This window comes from Eutrigla gurnardus, assembly GCF_963514095.1.
Source record: "Eutrigla gurnardus genome assembly, chromosome: 9".
Classification (NCBI taxonomy): domain Eukaryota; kingdom Metazoa; phylum Chordata; class Actinopteri; order Perciformes; family Triglidae; genus Eutrigla; species Eutrigla gurnardus.
In genome coordinates, this window is record NC_139923.1 from 10,978,714 (window position 1) to 10,998,922 (window position 20,209).

At 43.0% G+C, this 20,209-nt stretch overlaps 2 protein-coding genes across 4 annotated transcripts; one reads left to right on the forward strand and one right to left on the reverse strand.

Moving 5' to 3' along the window:
* The first annotated feature begins 241 nt into the window (after positions 1-241).
* On the forward strand, positions 242-8,139 carry sergef (secretion regulating guanine nucleotide exchange factor). Its single transcript, XM_084017439.1, has 11 exons — positions 242-307; positions 541-679; positions 1,202-1,354; positions 1,856-1,950; positions 2,106-2,166; positions 2,249-2,362; positions 2,482-2,544; positions 3,238-3,396; positions 3,493-3,659; positions 5,022-5,058; positions 7,483-8,139. The coding sequence occupies exons 1-11, from the start codon at positions 266-268 to the stop codon at positions 7,674-7,676; spliced, it is 1,224 nt and encodes a 407-aa protein (XP_083873565.1). The 5' UTR covers positions 242-265; the 3' UTR covers positions 7,677-8,139.
* On the reverse strand, positions 5,138-19,665 carry kcnc1b (potassium voltage-gated channel, Shaw-related subfamily, member 1b). 3 transcript variants are annotated; one of them, XM_084017435.1, is made up of 4 exons: positions 18,978-19,665; positions 14,764-15,679; positions 13,801-13,974; positions 5,138-6,376 (listed from the first exon to the last, which is right to left on the reverse strand). In XM_084017435.1, exons 1-4 carry the CDS (start codon positions 19,542-19,544, stop codon positions 6,303-6,305), a joined length of 1,731 nt encoding a protein of 576 aa, XP_083873561.1. In that variant the 5' UTR covers positions 19,545-19,665; the 3' UTR covers positions 5,138-6,302. The 3 variants fall into 3 exon arrangements, with proteins under 3 accessions (XP_083873561.1, XP_083873560.1, XP_083873559.1); XM_084017434.1 differs by lacking the exon at positions 5,138-6,376 and adding an exon at positions 8,292-10,146 and having other exon boundaries at positions 18,978-19,662; XM_084017433.1 differs by lacking the exon at positions 5,138-6,376 and adding an exon at positions 10,645-12,736 and having other exon boundaries at positions 18,978-19,663.
* Between the last annotated feature and the right edge of the window lie 544 nt (positions 19,666-20,209).

Sequence of the window (20,209 nt, forward strand, 5' to 3'; positions counted from 1 at the left end):
ATGGTCTTGTCAAATCAAAGGTCCTCTATGACCCACGTCCATGTAAATGCCTTAATCCCTTTTAAATAGTTTATAGGTAACTGTTACACCTTGCAGAAATAATGCAATCCAAATAAACCTACCAAAATAAAGGTTAAAAAGTGCTCTAGTGCTCTCTCTTTTGTCCATGCCATGTACATCATTCTTTAATTTCTATACCAAAACAGCTTTGCGGCAAAACAACACGCTTCGCGACAGTGTCGCAAAACATGACGTAACGTCCCTCATGGAAACACACCGGCAGACGCAGTTTTGTTTACACTCTTGGGTAAGTTCGTTATAATCATCGTTAAAGTGTGAAAAGTTGTAAATCTGGTCGTATAGTTTAATAATCTCAAATGCTCACCGGTAGCAGAGTGACGCTTAAACGACGACCGTTAACACGGCACTTTTGCTAACGTTAGCTTAACAGTTAGCGAACTAGCTCCAACTTACGAAGTCAGCGAAAACAAGCTCAGAATAACTAGTTAGTTGTAACGTGGTTGATATCGTGTCCGTCAGGGGGCCAACAGCTACGGGCAGTTGGCACAGGGACATGAGGAGGACCTGTCAGAGCCCCGGCTCACTGACACCGCCTCTCTACATAACCAGGCTGTACGGGCTATCAGCGGCGGCGGGGGACACTCCGTGGTTGTCACCGGTACGTCACTGTTTGCATGTAAACTGCACCTTTATGCTTTAAAACGCAAGCCTGACAACATGTCTCCAGCACGTGAACAAGTCTGAATAACGGTGCATTCATACGAAATCAGGCACAGCGAAAACAGATAGGGTTCTTCTTCTTTTGATTTAATCCCGGTCGGCCAACAGCTTCCGGGTGCATTACTGCCATCCGCTAATTTGGAGTATGGAGTAAAGTGTATTCCCTCTCTCTAAACCGATATTTGTCACCAGAATGTGTCTTTAGCAGATTATATATATATATATATATACACACACACACACACAACAAGGTATGTGTGTGTGTTTCCTCTTCAATCAAACTATATTACATATTTGAACCTTCCCTTGCTGAATCATACTCTGACAAAACAATAAAAATAAAACACTTTCACACTTTACATTATTATGCTTTCCAATAACATCCATTACTACCTTTTATTCCATTTGTTCTGCCACCTCTTTTTGGTTTGATGTGTGTGGTGTGTTTTGCATTGGTCAGAGAATGGAGAGGTGTTTGTGTGCGGACAGAATCACAGAGGCCAGCTGGGACTTGGCCACAATGCAGACATCTCAACTCTTCAACTCTGCCCCAGCCTGATTCAGAAGGTCACAAAAGTAGCCTGTGGTTGGGATTTTACTCTTCTTCTCAACGGTGAGAACCGTCTCACACCAGGATACAGTGCCCTATTTTACACATTCAGAAGGATATGATAGTTATATGAGAGACTATAAAGCATTTACCCCTGGTGTTCTTTCTAGGTAGAGATAATGGATGGGATTGAATGGCAAATTGATTTATCCTTCAGGGAAAAGCTGGATGTCACTGAGGCCAAACTTTAGAGAAGACAGACATTGAAATGCATAAGAACAAAAACAGTGTGATCAGTTGGTAAAAATGGCTGTAACTATTTGATATGTACATTACAATAACAACATTACAGCAGATGACTATAGGAGCAGTCCTCACAGACCTACGCTGCATTCATGTCAGAAGGAAGTTACTGTAATTACCCGTTTCTAACTTGTAAACACCATTACATTGAACATTTACATGATCGAAATAAATCTGTGAAATCTAAAAATCTAAAAAATGAATATTAACATCTGGTTTGTAATATAATGTAATATATTGTTTATCTTTTGTTCCTGAAAGACTGTGGCCAAGTACTAGCATGTGGCTCCAATGCATTTGGACAACTAGGTGTTGGACAAACAGTCACACACTCTGCACACCTACTGGTCGTTGAGGTGAGCACATGAGCAGTTGGTATTTTTACGTACTTTAAAGAACACAATTTAACCAGCCTAATGTTTTCCTGCCGTACCTCAAACTAATACAAACCAACTTCACCCCATGATCAGTTTCTTTTTTGAGCAGATGTCACTGTGCTGCTTATTCCTAGAGTCTGTGGGAGCCAGTGGTGAGTGTCGCAGCAGGACTTAGACATTCACTAGCTGTTACTGGTAAGTTTGAACCGAAAATATTGTCAGTGTGTTTTCATTTAGCAGTCAAGCCATAAATCCTAATTTTCTGTTCTGTCCCCAGACTCAGGCTGTGCATATCAGTGGGGATGTGGTCTTTTCAATCATGCTAAGAGAGCACTCAGTCCACGCCCTGTCCCATCATTCCTCAGCTCCAAGGTGCCCTCTCTGGTACCAGGTAAGTGAAACTGGTTTGAAAAGAGAGCAAGGAAAGAAGAGAAACAACAGTTTTAGGCACTCTGTGATATATAATGCCACCGCTGATCAATAAATGTGATACTTGTGCCTATGTTGCAGGTTTGGATCAGAAGACCTCACACATGGTAACTGCAGGCTCAGTGCACTGTGTGTGCCTTACAGGTATGACACTGGCGTATATGACGATCTTTATGCAGCGTTCATGTCACATTGAGTGTAAATATTTGTTTGTAGGTTCCAGACTTTCATAAGATGGTTGTCACATGCAGCAGATCTACTGGATTTACATTGTGGTTTTGGTTGAAGTTGAGATATTTGCACCAGAAGCAATAGGAAATGTCTTCCATGGTTGGAAACTTTTTTCTAAAAAAAAAACGATCCGCTGGACATCTTCCAGAAGTACTCAGCTGAATCAGGTTCTTCACAGATGGAGGACAACAAACCTCCAAGGGGAAAAAATGGAACTGAAGCACACTGATGGATTTGCAGATTTTTATTAGTGCAAACAGACACAATGTTTCAACACTACACTGCTCCAATCCATTTTCCCATTAGTTCATTGATGCTTTAGAAGTGTATGATTTCACAGAATGGCTTAAAAAGTGTCAAACAAACATAAGCAACACTATAATCTAAAAGCAGATATGAAAAGCATTTTGTGCTGCTTTTTCTCATAGGGAACATCTACAGTTTCAGGTTGTATTAGCAGGTTGTCTTCCACTTCATTTTCATACATCATGTCTGGCCTCCCTTCTCTCCTGTAATTAGGTGACCAGCAATACTCAATTAATGCTCTGCCTTTCTGTTGCTGCCTCTGCCGAATAAAGAATAATGTTGCTCCTGTCGGGTGTGCAGGAGACGGTGATCTTTTTCTGTGGGGCAGCAACAAGCATGGCCAGCTGACCGCCGCAGAGCCCTTCCTGCCCTCTCCAACTCTTGTGAAACGCTCACTGCTGGGTGGTGAGAAAGCTGTCAATGTGTGGAGTGGCTGGACGCACATCGTTGTACAAACAGGTGAAATATTCTAACATATATTTTGTCTGTGATGCTCATCAGCTTTAACAGGATTTTAAGGACATTTCCAAAATCTTTCGGCTCTGTTTATTTCAGAGAGTGGGAGAGTGTTCACATGGGGCAGAGGAGACTATGGGCAGCTGGGTCGACCAGCATCAACCGGTCAGAACCCAGAGCGGCAATCGACTGGTCCTTCAGCAGAAGGTGGAAACCAGGAGGCTTGCCTCCCTGCAGAGGTCAACGCCCTCCGTGGAGCCACACAGGTAAGTCTTGTCAGTGTTTGACACCTACAGACTGAAAAACCTGAACAAAGGAGAGGGCATATGAGATTTTAGGTTCTTACCATTAATTATGTACTGCGGTAATTCTTATGTTGTGGCCATTGCTCATGTTTCAGCAGAAAATGTCACTGTCACACCAGCAGGGGCCAGCAGGCAGCCACAAACAAAACGGGTTGCTGAGGATTGTTTGTGAGGCGAGACCAAGCCCAGTAAGAGTAGCCTCTTAATGATCTGCATCTATCGTGTAGAGCGCACACGTATTGCCAAAGGACCACTTACATTTAGTGAAGGAAAATATCTCTTTTCCCATAGGGGTAATTATGTGGGAGCATCATGGGATTGCAGCAGTTAACCTGAAGTCTACATGGCAGCTGAATTGTAGGAGTCCGCTGTCCATAAAGTGGATGTCAGGGACGGACAAGGGCAAGCTCTGGAATCATTCTTCCTCTGTGCACATGATCATTGCAGCAGCAGTATATGTCAAGTCGCAGTCACCTTGTGTGTGTAAAGCTAAAGGCAAGATGGATTAGCTGCTGGGATTATGAATCTCTCAGCCCACTCTACCATGTCAGTCCTCCTAACACCGTCATGAGTCAATATTTATGAAACCTTCATGTTTTTTATGAAGCCTATCAATGTTACTGGAGTAACAAATTATAATCTGTCAGTGGTTCAGGAATCAAAGGTGTGTTTCTATTCATGGCCTTGCCATAGTTTTATGCTTTATCAAAAACGACTTTATCAAAGCAGTATTAGCAAAGATATATACGTATTTCAATGGCTTTTTTTACTAGTAGGTAAGCTTTAGCGATCTAAACTCTGTCTCATGTTTTTACTCTTGTTGAGCTTTGTAGGATCATAATTTAAACGTGTCCCCTCAATTCTTCATAAGCACTTATGAAGGAAAAATACTCTGGGAAAAGGCCATTAATTCGTAAACGCTTTTGGTCATCAAAGGCAGCCAGCCATCCTGAAACAGTTGCATCAACTCCTCTGGTGTGTTCTAGCTTTTATGAATGAGCTGACTTTTCTCTCTGCGTTTTCTGCTCTGCTCTCTCTGACGGTGCACTGTGGAGTGAGCTGGTTTTATATTGGAGCATCTATAATTTATTTACAGACAAAATCATCACTCATGCGTTTGGTGCATTCATGCTGTGTGCAGTTTTGAATAAAAGTTGGATGATTACATCAAAACGTGGAATTTTATTTCAGTTTCAAAGAAGATTTGGTTACAGAATATCTCAGTATCCGTGTTGGAATAAGAAATTGTGGCCATTACAGTCTTAAAAGTGTCTGTCTGCTTTCAATGCACACATTAACCATTCAATTTTTTTTTTTCAACAGATTGCATGCGGGTCAGAACATAACCTTGCCATTGTAGGTGAGTGTCTTCTCTGAAAAATATCCTTACATTTTCAAAAAACTGACATATTTGCCTGTATCAGAACCTAATGTTGCTTGAAAATAGATCAACATAAGCATTTAACTGCACTGGAATGACACAAGGAAAAGCGATTTCTGAGAAATTAAGCAGAAATTGCCTGAAACAAGAGACTCTGCACATGACATGACTTTAGTAAGACCCGGCTCTTACTAAATAAAAGAATAGGAAATACACATTGAATTAAAGAATGGGTAAGGGAACCGTCTAATACATTTCACTTAAACATGCTTGTGAAACATTAATCCTTCTGGTGATGCTGCAGAGGATTTCTGAGGTCAGCTCATTGCTCTGTGGCCTTTGCATCAGGAAGTAATTACAGCATGGAAAGATGGGTATCATTGACAGGCAATTACCCGGACAGGCCTGCAAAAGAGCTGAATTTACCACGCATGCATTTACAGGCATGTTTTTTCAGTTGTCTAGTGTTTGGACAGCAGTCTTCCTTTGTCCACATAAGAACAGAACATAGACACTGCGGCTGCACACATTGCTTAAATAATACTAAACAAACACAACTTATTTGAGTGTACGTGGTATCTGGTAGATTTACAAAGAGATTTGTGCTTTTATTCATCTCAGGCTTTCCATAAGACACCTGCTTTCCCATGGTCACCGACTAGCCCCAAAAAACATTTTGGAAGTAAAATCTTTTCCATTAAATTTTCAACACTGACCCACTTTTCTTTTACATTGGCATGAATATATACTGCTGATAAGCACTGAAACTCACGCACAGGGTTCCATTAGAGACGAAACGATGCACATGGCTGATATTTCTGCAAGCAAATGGCAATCCGCTTTTAATGTTCTGACCAGTTTGAGACCAGTTAAGTGCCATTATAATTAGGATATTGTGAATGCTGAGTGTCTGGCATAATGGGAGTTCTCACAGAGCACGGCTCTGTACTTCCAGAAGTTCGATGATGTGAAGCGAAGCCGGAGCAGTAAGTGGAGAGCTCATGTGAACCTCCTGCACCACCATGCTGTGCCATGCTCTCCTCGTCTGGAGCATGGTGGCAGGAGCAGTGAAATAGCAAAACAGGAGTTAAAGCAGGGACCTGAGTGCTGCTATTTCTGTTGCTGAAGTAGGTCAGGTGGAAAGGAACGGAGAGCATTGCATGCTGCTCATGATATCTGTTGCCTGCTCAGCCCTTGCCCATTTGCAACTGAGGAAGTGCTCATCATGTATGAAATTCATCGTCATGGTCAGACGTGGGAGATAGGCCAAAGATGCTGTGGGCACAGTTCATCCAATCTGAGGAAAGATTTTTGTTAGTGTGAAACATTTTGAACTTAACAGGTACAGACAAACAGCTGAGATCAGATCCTGTTTTAAGCTGTACATCTCGTAGGATGTGAGTCATGCAGATAGATCGAAGATTTATTCTGTCAAATTAAAAGACTGTATTTGTTTACAAGGAAATGGCTTTTGGCTTGAGTGGCTTGGTTTTTATCCTTTTGTTGTGCAGAATGTTATGCATGGCACTTTGTTGCCATGGAAACTCTGATGTGCTGTACTCCAGTCAGTGAGTCCATGAATTAGGCAGAGCACCAAAACAAGGCTTTTCCCCCTTTGAACGAAACATGTCAACACATTAAGCTTACTAAATAATCAGATCCAGGTTGTTTACTGCATAACCTTAGTCAAATATGGATAAACATGCATTCCAGTTGTAAATACATGCAGTGTCCTAAAGACTGCGCAACATGTCACAGAGTGTCACATGTGTGGTATTTTGGTCTGTTAACTGATGAAAGGATACGTGCTACTTGGCGAAGCCAAATGGCGCCGATTTTCAGAGATGAGCTGAAAACACGGGCAGACAAAGAAATCCCCCGATGAAAGAAATGAAAAGATGGCACGAAAGACACACAACTGCAGCATGGGGAGAGCTTGAAGATGTGTTACCCTTGAGAAAGCAAGCTCGCTTCTGTTGCCATGGCAATGGATCCTATTAGGTAACTGTGTTGCCATGGCACGTGTCTCTTCGTTGATGCAGACCTGACCACACCCACCGACAAGCTCACCAGCTGTGAAGAGCAGGGAGCCTTTACTGCTGGCTGAGTGTCAGAGTTGGGCACAGAAAGAGAGAGAAGGAGTGTGTGTGTGTGTGTGTGTGTGTGTGTGTGTGTGTGTGTGTGTGTGTGTGTGTGTGTGTGTGTGTGTGTGTGTGTGTGTGTGTGTGTGTGTGTGTGTGTGTGTGTGTGTGTGTGTGTGTGTGTGTGTGATTGGTCGCATGCCTTCTGTTTTGTTTTTTTTGCACCCAGCCATTGTTCTGCAGGCTACTAATGTTAGCATACATGGTAGAGAGCTGCAACCTCCTGTCTGCTCCCCTGACCCATGATCCCTCTCCTTTCCAGGCGGGTGTCTCCTCTCCTGGGGCTGGAACGAACATGGCATGTGTGGAGATGGTTCACAGAGCGACGTCTTTCAGCCACAGCTCGTTTCTGGCCTCAGACCTCTTCTCATTGGCTGTGGAGCCGGACACTCTATGACAGCATGCGCTGCGACAACTGACTTGAGACAAAACACTGCAACGACTCCACCTCAGTAACATCGGAGCAGCAACGTTTATTCAGCATGAGGCAGTCGGAGACGAAAAAAACTGAATGCCTTTTTGAATGATGTATGAATCATATGACGATTCTAGGAAAACTGCCTTAAACTGTAACTTTCACCTTCTAAAAGGTGTCTTGAGCTCCTTGTTAAAGGTCAGGCTTCAAACTGCAGTCGTCGTAAATAATGGTGTGGATGGTTGGACACAGACTGAGTTATGTTACATGTGGACAGAGGCCATCATTTCTCTGACCAGGCTTCCATCACTTTGATGGGCGTGATTGGGGCTGATGGCTTTGCAGGACGCGGCCACGCCTACGCCTGGTCCACCTAGCATGTTTGTCCTCCCGAAGGAGCCGTTATGGTTCATGTGAGGAATGGGCTCGACTCGTGCTATAGCTCCATCTTCCCATGTCAGCAGTTTTATTGCTGTGATCTTGAGCGTCAGAAGGCAGTCAATATCTGCAGTTCATACTGGAAATCTCATGATTTACCCCGTACACATATAGCACAGTATATTTTTCTTTGGCAACGGTCCATCACTTATTTATATTCTTGGCAGTCTGTGTCATATTCTTTGATGCTCCGTTTGTCTCATTTGCACCACTTTCACACTGTATACTTCATTAATCCCTCTTGGGGGAAATTTGTCTGCATGTGACCCGGCCTACATATTTATGAGCTGTAGGCGGCCGCAGTGCAGCAGCCGGAGGCCACACTGCAGATCTAAAGCAAGTGATGTCTAGGGCAATGGTAAGATTCATGTGGCTCATTGATGCAATTTATTCACTTTTTAAAAAAAATATGATTTATGCAAATTATATATTGAAAAACATTTGTATCACACTGAAAGTATGCATTAATGAGTTAATGTGCATATACCTGCATTAGTTTGAAAAAAATAAATGAATCAACACTCGTTGAAAAATGATCATTTCTGCGTTTGTTTGTTTTTTTTATTTATTTATCACTATTTATTGAACAAGCCTGAACTGTATTGGTCAAAAAAGACACAAAAATCCCGAAACAAGAAACCAATCAAAATGATTACTGAACACCTTTTTGAGATAACTAACCACAAAATGCACGGTGTTCAAAACACACACATTCTCAAGTCTCACTAAACGGCACAATAGTTGCCTCTTCGTTGTGTTATTGATTGCCTTTAACAACAGCTGCTGTTATTGTCTGTCTGACACTGATCAGCTCTACAGGCAGATTCAGATCCTGACCGCACATAGATCTCAGGTTGTCGGCAGTGTGTTTGCAGTTGTCCGGTAAAAAAGTTGGTCCCTTTTCACTAACTTTTTCACACAAACAATTAAGATGTACTTAATTACTCTCCTTTAAGATTTTTTTATTCGGTGTGCTGATTGCTTTACTTTCGAAGCCGATCCATATGGTGGTCCTTATTATATCTTTCTGCTTTTGAGTACTGAACCGATGCTCGTTTTCAGTGGCTGGTGAGTGATGACATGTCATGTCAAAAATGCACATTAATACATCATGTTGGTGAACCTATAATAGAATTTGCATAACAGAGGCACTTGTCCAGTATGTACGTCATGTTTTGGCATTTGTTAGTATTGCATTCTTATACTGTATAACAATTTGCATGCGTGCAGAAACAGAATAATAATCGATACGATTGTCAAATAAATTGACTACATAATGACTGTGAGTGTCTGAGCTGTGTATCATTTCATGGGTTTTATGTATAAGTTATCTTTGTGAATCAAAATGTAGCTATTATCCCTTTGTGAATCCTCCATAAGATTTGATTATTTCCCAATTCTTATAGCACATGCTGCGTTATTAATGCCTCATTAATACAAGGTAATAGTGGTGTTTTTTTTTCTTAAGTATGAACTTCATTTTTTGTGGATGCCTGAAAACATATCAAAGAAATATTAAAAGTTCACTGGTGCAAAACAGTGCAAAAGTCTACAAAGATGTGAAGATGACAGTGTAAAAGTTAACAATCTGTTTCCAACTGTTTAGTCTGGCTGACATGACACGTGACAATGTTTTTTTTTTTTCTTTTTTGCTGGGTGATTAAGTTCGGAGCAACATTTTTTTTTCTTTCAACAGAAGAAGCACACAGATATTTGATGATCATTCGAAAACATTGGTACACACAACTTTGGCACACAAAAAAAGCAGATTTACAGCACTGGCACGTACACCAAAAATAGGCAGACAAATTACAACACAGTAACCATTCACAGATAGCTACATAAGGCTTGACAACAAAACTTCCTCAGTGCTACATCTATGCTGAGTTTGTGATGTACAGGTTGCCACTGTCACACCCATTTAAAAAGACTAAGTAATACACACAACAATGCTACGGCACTATCAGGTGGGTGATGGGCCATTATGGGTCGTACACATAGTGGTTGGGACACCATGGTTCATAACACAAACTGACTCTGTTGGTTGTCTGCTCCGCTGCTGTCGCTGGGTCTCTATAAACATATAAAAAAACAATAACAAAAATAAATTATTACACAAATTATGTGAAACGGTTGGAAATGATGGCGATGACGGACACCTCTGCGAGAGGTAAGACATGAGACGAGCTTGGAGAGTAAAGAAAATGTGCTCCGTTAGTTTCCTCATGGTAAACGCCAGGTTTACCATGTATTTCCCATGCTTAGCCAAGCCATCAGACAGCGATGTGCTGTCTGTGTGCAGAGGTTGGACTCTGAGTTGGTTAATAAACATGCCCAGTCATGCTGCGTTTTACAGGTTGATGTACAGTAGTTCGGTCATTGTCATGCGTTTGTTTACTCTGCGTCATGCTCTCACAGTCACCTCGGGGGGTTTGGTTTTTATGCTCTCTTTGACCCGGACACAGGCAACCAGAGGGTCAAACGGCAATTTAAAGCACTAGCTGTGAGCTAGCAGGAAAGGAAGGGTTGTATGTATGCATGTGCTGTTGAATAAAAACGGAGTCTAAACACTCATTGTGTATAAAATTTATTTCATGCAAGGACTGATATTTACATATTTTATTTGAATACTTTTCTGTTGCATAAATGGAAAATACATGCATTTACCTTTCCCCAAGTAGACCCACATCCCATGCTGTGTCGTACTGTACTTTTTTTTTTCTCTTTGAGCATATAATTCACCTGCATCTCTTCACATCAAATCTTCACAAGGTTTTTTTTTTTTTTCTTAAATATATAACGTCCATTAATTACCACAAGAGACACGACTCGAAATGTAAAACAAAACTGAGATGAGTTGCTATACTTCTATCTTCTTCTAGAAATTAACATTTTTGATTGGTCGACATAAAAATTTGTTAAAGTGCCCTGAACAAATTGTGCATAATTACTGGGACAGCATCAATACATGTAACAGTAACAGTATTGATGGTTTAAATCAATAGACATACATAGTGCCGTAGTCATCTGGTAACTCAAAGTCTTTTGGCTCTGTAGAGATGTCTGGTCCCTTTTGATAATTTGTGCTTTGTCATACAAAAACATCTTGAAAAGGGAACTATAAAGTTTCAGCTGTTATTTTTTTTCTGCAGTTATGTTTGCCCATAAGGGTTCAACCCTAGCATGTGTTGGATAACAATAATAACCAATTTACTGTGATTAAGGTTACAAGTGTGGTGCAAAAGGAGCAAGGTGCACCTTATAAAATACAGCTTTCGTTGCACTGTTATGAGCATGGTATAACGTGTTCTGATGCTACACTGGGACCAATTATATTCTGTCACGTCAATTAATTACTCACTTTTACTCCTGCCTCACCAGATGCGAAGGCACCTTTGTTTTATAATTCATGAGTCTCGCCTTAATCAAGGCATCACAGCAGTAGTAGACGTTGCTGCAGACAAGGATGCTGTTTAAAAACTAATAACTACCAGTGAATATATTTGTACAAAAACGGCTTATGCTCATAACAGCATTAGTTGGCTTTATGACTCTATGATTGTTCACGTCAAATCACGCTATTTTAGTTGGAGACCCCAGTCAAATGGATACAAGAAAATAAATATATGAATTTGGGGGAAGGCAAGGAATGGCAGCTACATAAAAATCTCTGCTTTGACTGAGTCTCTCGTAAAGCTGTCTCTAAATGCATAACAAAATGACAAAGCTTCAGAAGCTTTTCAAAGAAAGCGTTTTTTTGTTGTTTTTTTTCTTACAGGTACTGTGATACAGTTAGCTTCTTGTTGAACATAATTTCTCATGCAGTTCATGCAAATTAACAAAATAGTTTTAGTTCTGTTGACATTTAACGATTTCATCACTAGTATGATAGGAATGGTCTTCATCTTCATATTGCATTGGACGTCATGAACGTCATGTTAATTTTTTTCAATGGCCACTCTGATAACATCGAGCCTCGTCTGGACTGCACTTTCAGAATGAAAACGTCTCTACTTTGCAACGTACAAAGCACTTAATAGGAGTTCCCTTAACAGCTGGCAATCTATACCTTCTGGATAATGTTTCAGAGCCATGTATTGTTAATCTCCAGCATATCATTTGCAGGGATTACATCTTATGAAAGTTTCTTTCACAAAATTGTAAAAAGCAGATGAGATAAAAGTTATTGGCAGAAGAGTGTGTGAGATCAAAAGCAACAGAGCAACAGGCAGTGATGTAAACACAAGGAAATAGTGGGGTTAGAAGTAGAATAGTGCTTTGTCTGCAACTGAAGTGACCCATGCAGAGTGGCATGTGCCCATGTTTTCTAGTCTAGGATGTGACGACACATCCAACGGGAACACTTGGGGAAGCTTCAGTATTAGACACAGGTAAGATACAGTTTTCCAGAAAAAGAATGAAATAAAAATGGGGAAAAGTAAGAGTGAAGGCAAGTGTAAAAGCAAAAATTTGACAGGTGTGGACTGGCCTTCCAATGGCATTGTGTTTGCTACTCAACCATGCTACATAATGGATGGAATGGGAGAATGTGAGTGCTGCATTAGACAAGGTGGGCTGCAGGGCAGGGCGGACACTGAGGACACTCCAGAGGCATCCCCGCTCATGCCAGACATGCTGTTAAGGCTCCAAGGCTTTTCATAACCTTCAGTTGAAAAACAGAGAACGTTCTGAGTACACTGCAGCACTGAATCCACGACAAATGGTTTGGTTGTTCCTCACTGGTAATACTACACCTGTTGCTTTCTTGTTTTTGTCTCCAAAGAAACAGGTCAACACAGACTCGAGACAGTATTATTCTCCATGCATTGAGCGCATCAGGAGTACAACAGCATGCACCGGGTGGTACTGGAATGGTTTGGAGTATAACACTACAAAAGACTGGAAAAGGTAGGCACCTCAGGTGGGGAATGTCTTCTCAGCTACAAGTGGGATTTCATACCGAACGCTGTTTACTGGTGATGTGCTGGCTACACTCACAGACGAATGTGACTGTCTTAGAGGAATGTTTTGTAGATTAAGACTCAATAAATACAAAGGTGTTAAAGTGTAAAAATCAGTCAATTTGAATTGGCCTCTTGATAACATTAATAACAATATTTGACATTAACCGTCCTGCGTTTGTGTTGTGCTCCTTCACCATACTGATAGCACCCATCAGCAAGACACGTCATGCACCGTTATGGTCAAGAGCAATGTACTCATAAGTCAGCATCCTGCATGGTGTTTATCATTAAAACACATATACATACATGGTACACAGATAGCACATAAGTGCTTTCTTAGGCATGTAGGACAACACGTTCTAGATCATATAAATCTCGAAAATAGTTTTCTTACTCATAAATAAATAGGGGTATTACATTATGCATGGTATCAAAAAATATATTATGTAGATGTGGACAATTATTATTGACATATTTATGGTGATTGTGCTTGGCCTTAACAGATGTTAGTGTTAGTGGATTATATACAATTCCCAAAGGAATGATTGAGGAGAAGCAGCTGCTGCGAAAGTGTGTAATATGTACAGTGTGTGTGTGTGTGTGTGTGTATGTGTGTGAGTGAGTGAGTGTGCGTGCGTATGCCTGCGTATGAAAAACTGAGGCGTAACACTCAGCAAAGAGGGAACAAAGAGCTTGTCCTGTCTACGGTCTACAGGGTGTCAGTGTCTTACAGGGGCCTGTGATTGGCTGTTACTGTACGTACCCCTCCTCACTCTGCCCCCTGTGTGGTTGGGGCGTTCAGCAGTGGTGACCAGGAAGCAGGGTCGCTCTCTCTCGCTAGGGCTGAAGATTTCCTCCGGAGATATGGCCTGGTCTATATGAGGGCAATCTTCATTGGCCAGCGCTGCGTTAGCTGCCTCACCGTTCAGCTTTGAATCTTATAAGAAAACAATAAAGAAAAGAAAAACAAGCAAAGAAATCTGGTTTCATATACCAACTTTTTGCAAAATGTCAGTGCCACATTTTTTTTATAACAGATTCTTTTAGCACTCGGCTGTCATCCATTCGTTTGCTAACCCGACCCATTAGATATTGTATGTGCCTATGTGGGCATACTGTAGGCTATGCATATTTTTAACCAAATCTAACCAAGTAATTTTGTTGCCTGAACCGAGTCCAAACTGCGACTGAAAGCTGAAATCATAATAATAAAAACAATTGAAATAATAAGTCAGCTAAGTGTAAAAATAGGCTTCTCACAATCTTTGAACCCTTGGTTCCCCTGAGAGTCCTCAGTTTGACTCAAGCCAGAAAGCCCTTACTAGCAGACAGCCTTTCGGCCTATTGCTTTATTAAGTAGCATGAGGAATTCAAGGGGGGGAGACGAGTGACTCCTGCGTCTACTTACATGTTCTTAATATTACAAATGCATGCTGATTACAGACTCTCAGTTAGTCTTAAGAGAGAGGAGGAGTGAATCACTGCATTAAGAAGTGCAAAATCAATAGCGAGATTCCTCACGGTCTGCCTCTGTCTCTGTATTCTCCTTACCAGAGTACAATATGCTCTTCATCACATATTGTATTGATTGTTTTTGGTGGGAAACTCATTTATTTCATCTTATGCCAACTCATCAGCTGATTGAAGTGTGATGTGGCGGCTTCAGCAGGACAGAGAAGTGATGAGACAACAGTAAATCAGCGTGCACAGCATCTTTGTTTCTTACCTTGAAACTTTATCTCGAAAACGTCGTCATGGGGTATGGGGCTCGGCTGTTGGGAGCTCATGCTTGACTTACAGAAGTTTGGAGAACCTGGTTGGGGTGCCCGCGGTATGTGCCTGTTCTTTTTCTTTGGTAGTTTCTGTTTTGCCATAGCCAGAGAGTAATACATTCCAAAGTTGTTGACAATCACGGGGACGGGCATGGCGATGGTCAGCACTCCTGCCAGGGCGCACAGGGCTCCGACCAGCATACCGGAGGTCGTCTGAGGGTACATGTCTCCATAGCCGAGGGTCGTCATGGTCACCACGGCCCACCAGAATCCGATCGGGATGTTCTTGAAGTGCGTGTGCTCACTGGCTCGAGGGTCGTTGGGGTTAGCTCCAATCCGTTCAGCGTAGTAGATCATAGTAGCGAAGATGAGGACACCGAGGGCGAGGAAGATGATGAGGAGCAGGAACTCGTTGGTGCTGGCCCTCAATGTGTGGCCCAGCACTCTCAGGCCCACAAAGTGACGGGTCAGCTTGAAGATACGCAGGATCCGCACAAAGCGGACCACTCGCAGGAAACCCAGCACGTCCTTAGCCGCCTTGGAGGAGAGCCCACTGAGGCCGACCTCCAGGTAGAAGGGCAGGATGGCCACGAAGTCGATGATGTTCAGGGCGTTCCGGATGAAGTCACATTTATTCGGGCAGAAAGTTATTCGCATTAGAAACTCAAAAGTGAACCACACCACGCAAACGCCTTCGATGTAGGTGAGGTAGAGCGCCGTCTCAGTCTCCTGGTAGGTTGTCTCCACGGTGACGTTGTTGACCACCTCCACTTCAGTGCGGTTGATGATGGGGTTGAAGGCCTCGTGGGTCTCCAAGCAGAAGGTGGTGATGGACACCAGAATAAAGAACAGCGAGGCCAGAGCCACCCACTGAATATATATATGGGGTTCCAGAAAAAACATAGGGGGAGGGAGGGGGGGGGGGGCAAAGAGGAGCAGAGTAATTAATTCAATGTAATCAAGCTCACCTCCCAGCAGCCATTCTTAGCACCACACAATGCAATTCAATCTATTATATATATATATATATATATATATATATATATATATATATATATATATATATATATATATATATATATATATATATATAATATCAGACAGTGCTGTCTGGTTGGTTGCCCCCCAGTCGTTCTGCTTTCTATGTGTCTTGATTCCTAAGTGTCATTGTAAAAGGGACAATCAATGCAAGCTCGTTCTTGCTTCGCTTCCCTCTGCCATATCTCAAGGTCATGGCATTTCCAAGGGCATGCTACAGTATAATTACTAAGAGCCAGCAGCAGCAGGAGATGGAACATTAACCCACGAGACTAAAATTAGCCGGGGCTTTTCCCTTCAGCACCATCGCTACAGTAGGTTTTCCCTACACAAGGTCATCCTGTCCAGATGATCAACTCTTGGGAATCATAGTGAGCTGAGAGTCTTGCTGACTCAATGACAGATTTATATGAAAAATACGCATTTCCCTTGACGGCAAATGCGTATTTCAGGCTTCATTATGTATTGATTTGAAGATCACATTTCATCACATTTAGGCTCTGATCGTTCTAATGCATACTACATGGGCGTAAGGGATACAGTATCCTCTCCTGGGTATTGATTGCAACCCTGTTGTCATGTTTTCCTGCTCTGGTCGTCCTGTACTGTACAGGATGCGTTTGCTGGGAAGATGGGATGGGAAAATCGGAGGTCAATTGATCAGAGTGGCTGGACAAAGATTCAGACAGGAAGAGCAGATAGCTACTTAATCATCCTTTGAATCTCAGAAATTGGATCAATCGTATTTTTTTCATGCATGAAGATGTCTTTTGGGAGGAAGAGAGTAGTGCTGCTCACACTAATGCACAGCCTTGTTAAGTAGCTGAGAGGAGCGGTGAACAGGATCAAGGAGGAAGACGGGCATGTCTGGCTGGGAGAACGTCTTCCATGTATTCACAGAGGAAAGGAAAGACAGCATCTTAGTCAGTGGAGTCCATTCACGGCGTGTCACAGAGGCAGCCACGCAGCACGAGATGGAAAACAGGGCCTCATCATGATATCTCATCTCTGGCAATTCATCACACTGCGCCGAGGAAATCACTGCTTATGAGACCTGCTTATGAATGTCTGCTTCCCATCCATGTTGGTCCGGAGGGAAACAGTGTGTCAACAGAACCGACAACATGCTGACTTCTGTTCTGTCAGCAGGGTTGTCCTCTTCGTTCAGGGAGACGGCTGGCACCGAGCAGAGAGGACACGCACCAGTTTTTGATGAAGACGTAGACTCTTTACATTTACAGTATGGCTGTGAACAGGTCTTTGTGTATTTTCATTGAATTTAAATTCAATGGATACATTTTAATTCAATCAGATGCAGATTACTTCAAATGAATCTTTGTCAACTTAATGCTGTGCAGCTTTTGTTGGTACAGTGTGAGAGAGATTGTGTTTCGGTTTTCAAGGCATTAGTATGTGGTGTTATATCGGATTGCATAATGTTGTTTTATCCACCCCCTCTACAGTCTACGCTGTACAATAATACTAGAATATAATACAATCCAAGTCAACCACACTGAAAACTAGGACCTCGAAACATAAAGCAGATTAGAATCAACATTAAAGGTTGGATTACCAACTGGGACTCCCAGACCATCAATCCTCAATCAACCACCAATCAATTTGTTGGATTGGGTTTAATATAATATTTGTTTACATCATAGTTTTCAGAAAAAAATGCCCCAAAATGAATTGTCTCTTCCTTTTAAATTGATAAGCAATGCTGGTTTCGGTCTGTATTCATTTCAACATGGGCCTTAGAAAGTTGTCATCAGCATTTTTTATTATTCAATTAATTGAGAAAATAATTGTCAGATATTGATGATGATGAAAATAATCCTAACTGACGTTCTGTTATTTTGTCCAGCCACATGTACATCAATTAGCAAGAGAGAAAATAAACGCCGCCATCGCCGCCAGCACACTTTCCCATCCCGTCTTCCCAGCAAACACATCGGCCAGTACAGTACAGGGTGATCAGAGCAGGAAAGTCACTTCGGAGTGATAAAGCCTTATTCTTATAAATTACATTCACGCCTCCCAACACACATGGGCACTCTAAACATCCCACCCTTCAAACTGTAAAAGAAAAGCTGCATTTGATAAGTTGCAAACCATGTGATAGTTAGGAACCATGTGACCTGGAGGGTTGACAAGTAAAGATTGTTTGCTTCTTATTGGCTCATTCTCACTACTGGCCAATCAGAGGCCTTACTGTGATGTGCAGCGACAAGTTTTCCACTGATGTATCCACCGTGAATAGAGTCTGTAATTAACTCAGAGCCTCACTTCTAATTAATCTTTATGCCAGTCTTGGTGGAGCTCTGTCAGTCTTCGCTGCTTGGTCTTGCTCGCTGATAAATGTGGGACACATCTGTGTGCTGCTTTGGGAAATGCCCCCGCATGCAGACGGTGAAATGTGAAAGTCTGTGTTGGTTAAACCTCTTTCACTGAAGCTTGTTGTCAATACTGGTTTACACTTGCTGGACGGGGCCTGGTGATGAACTAATTACACCGATCAGAGTTACAGCTGTTCAACTGGTGGGCAGCACAGCAGCCTTCATGGGGCAGTGGTAAAAAAAACAACAACAGCAACAAAACAACAACAAAAAACCTGAAGGTGTAAAGTCGTCTCATTGTCACCATCATGAGGCATCATGCCCAGATGGAAAACTGCCCGTAATAGCAACCCAATTTTGGTCTGGAGGTCTGCCACTAAAATCATGGTGGTGCCAAAGATCTGGTTTCCTAATGTGTATGTCTGACCCATTTAACCAAACAGCGGGGCTGCTTGTTATGTACTAGAAATATCCAAAAACCAGCCACAGTCACGATCACTCATTGTCTTCTCCTGCGAGATAGAGCAGGGTGGGAGTGACGATTTGCATGTAAACGATTTTGACAGATGAGGTCTTTGGTTGATTATCCCCCCCTGCTGTGGAGACCCCCTGGGAGAGCAATTTCAAGGTCATCAAAAGCCTCTTTAAACCTCCAGTAGCCATCAATCTTTGTCTGCCATTGTCAAGGGACAAAGGAAGACACATTTACAACCATATTCTGTGTCTGCGACCAAACGAAAGGTTAGGTTTCAACAAAACCATGCAGACAATTATAGGCTTAAAAAGCAACTCACCCTTGCATATTTTGAGGAGTAAGGGTCCTCAAACAGAGCCCAAACATGTTTCTGCCACCGGCTCCACAAGCTTCCACTCCTGGCATCGTGAGCGTCTCCCTGCGCCAGCCTCCTTGTCATTTCATCGACATCATCCTCACCAGCATGCTCCAGGTCTGGCTCCGCATCATCGTTCGCCAGGTCTAACAGCCCACCCCCGCCGAAACTATCAAGGGCCTCCTCTGCCTCCCGGTGCTGGCGATAGGTCATCCAGCAGCAGGGCTCCACGTCTGTCTCATCAATGCCCCAGAAGGCCAGCTCCTCCTCGTAGAGAGGCCCGCAGACATCGGCCGGGCAGTGCAGCTTACCTGTCCTGTAGTAGTTAAGGATGTGCGCGAACACGCCGGGGTGGCGGTCGAAGAAGAATTCCTCGATCTTGGCATCATAGTCAAAGTGGTTGGGCGCATCGGGCTCGGCCAACCAGGACAAGCGGGTGCCAGGTAGAGTGCGCAGGGTGCTGCGGTATGTCTGATGTCTGATCCCACCCACGTTTATCACAATGCGATCCTTGTCGTCGCTCAGGCCCATTGCGTCCCTTAGGCATTTCTCCAATAAGTTCCCTTCATCGCAAAGGTGAGTCAAGGCGCCCCCAGCCGCCGCGCACAACAGCTGATTACAACTGAAGGAAACAACTGCACATATAAAGGAACAACCTGTCGTTTCTCACCAACTAGGAGAGAAAGGGTGGCCGCTTAACGCGCAGCGGGTTCACTCTAAAGCCTGGAGGGGGTCGGGGGGTTTCTACAGGCACCTGTCACGCGACTGGAGGGTCGTGCACGCGTATAGCCGCGAGACTCACAGAATCGAAATCCAAAAAATGATAGCAGCCAATCGCATCACATCGAGAAGGGACGTCACATCGTCTGTAAATCCAAGATGTCGAGATAAAAGGACAAACGCTGACAAACCGCCCCCCCGCCTGCGGAGCAAATCCGGCTCATCGGACTCCCCAAGTTGCGGTAATTGATCGGATCGCTCCCGAGCGGCGTTGTGACTTTCACGGCAAGGTGACTGCGGTGGTGCTGAGCGGACAGCGCCTGTTCCGTGCGGCAGCTCCTGGTGGAGACGCGGCGTTTCGGTCCCTCCTCTGTTGCTGCCCACAGACTCACCTCCTTCACACCGACGCTCAGCCAGCTCTTTGTCTCGGCGCGGAGATGCTCTCCTGCTCGGGAACTTTAAGAAAACACCCACAG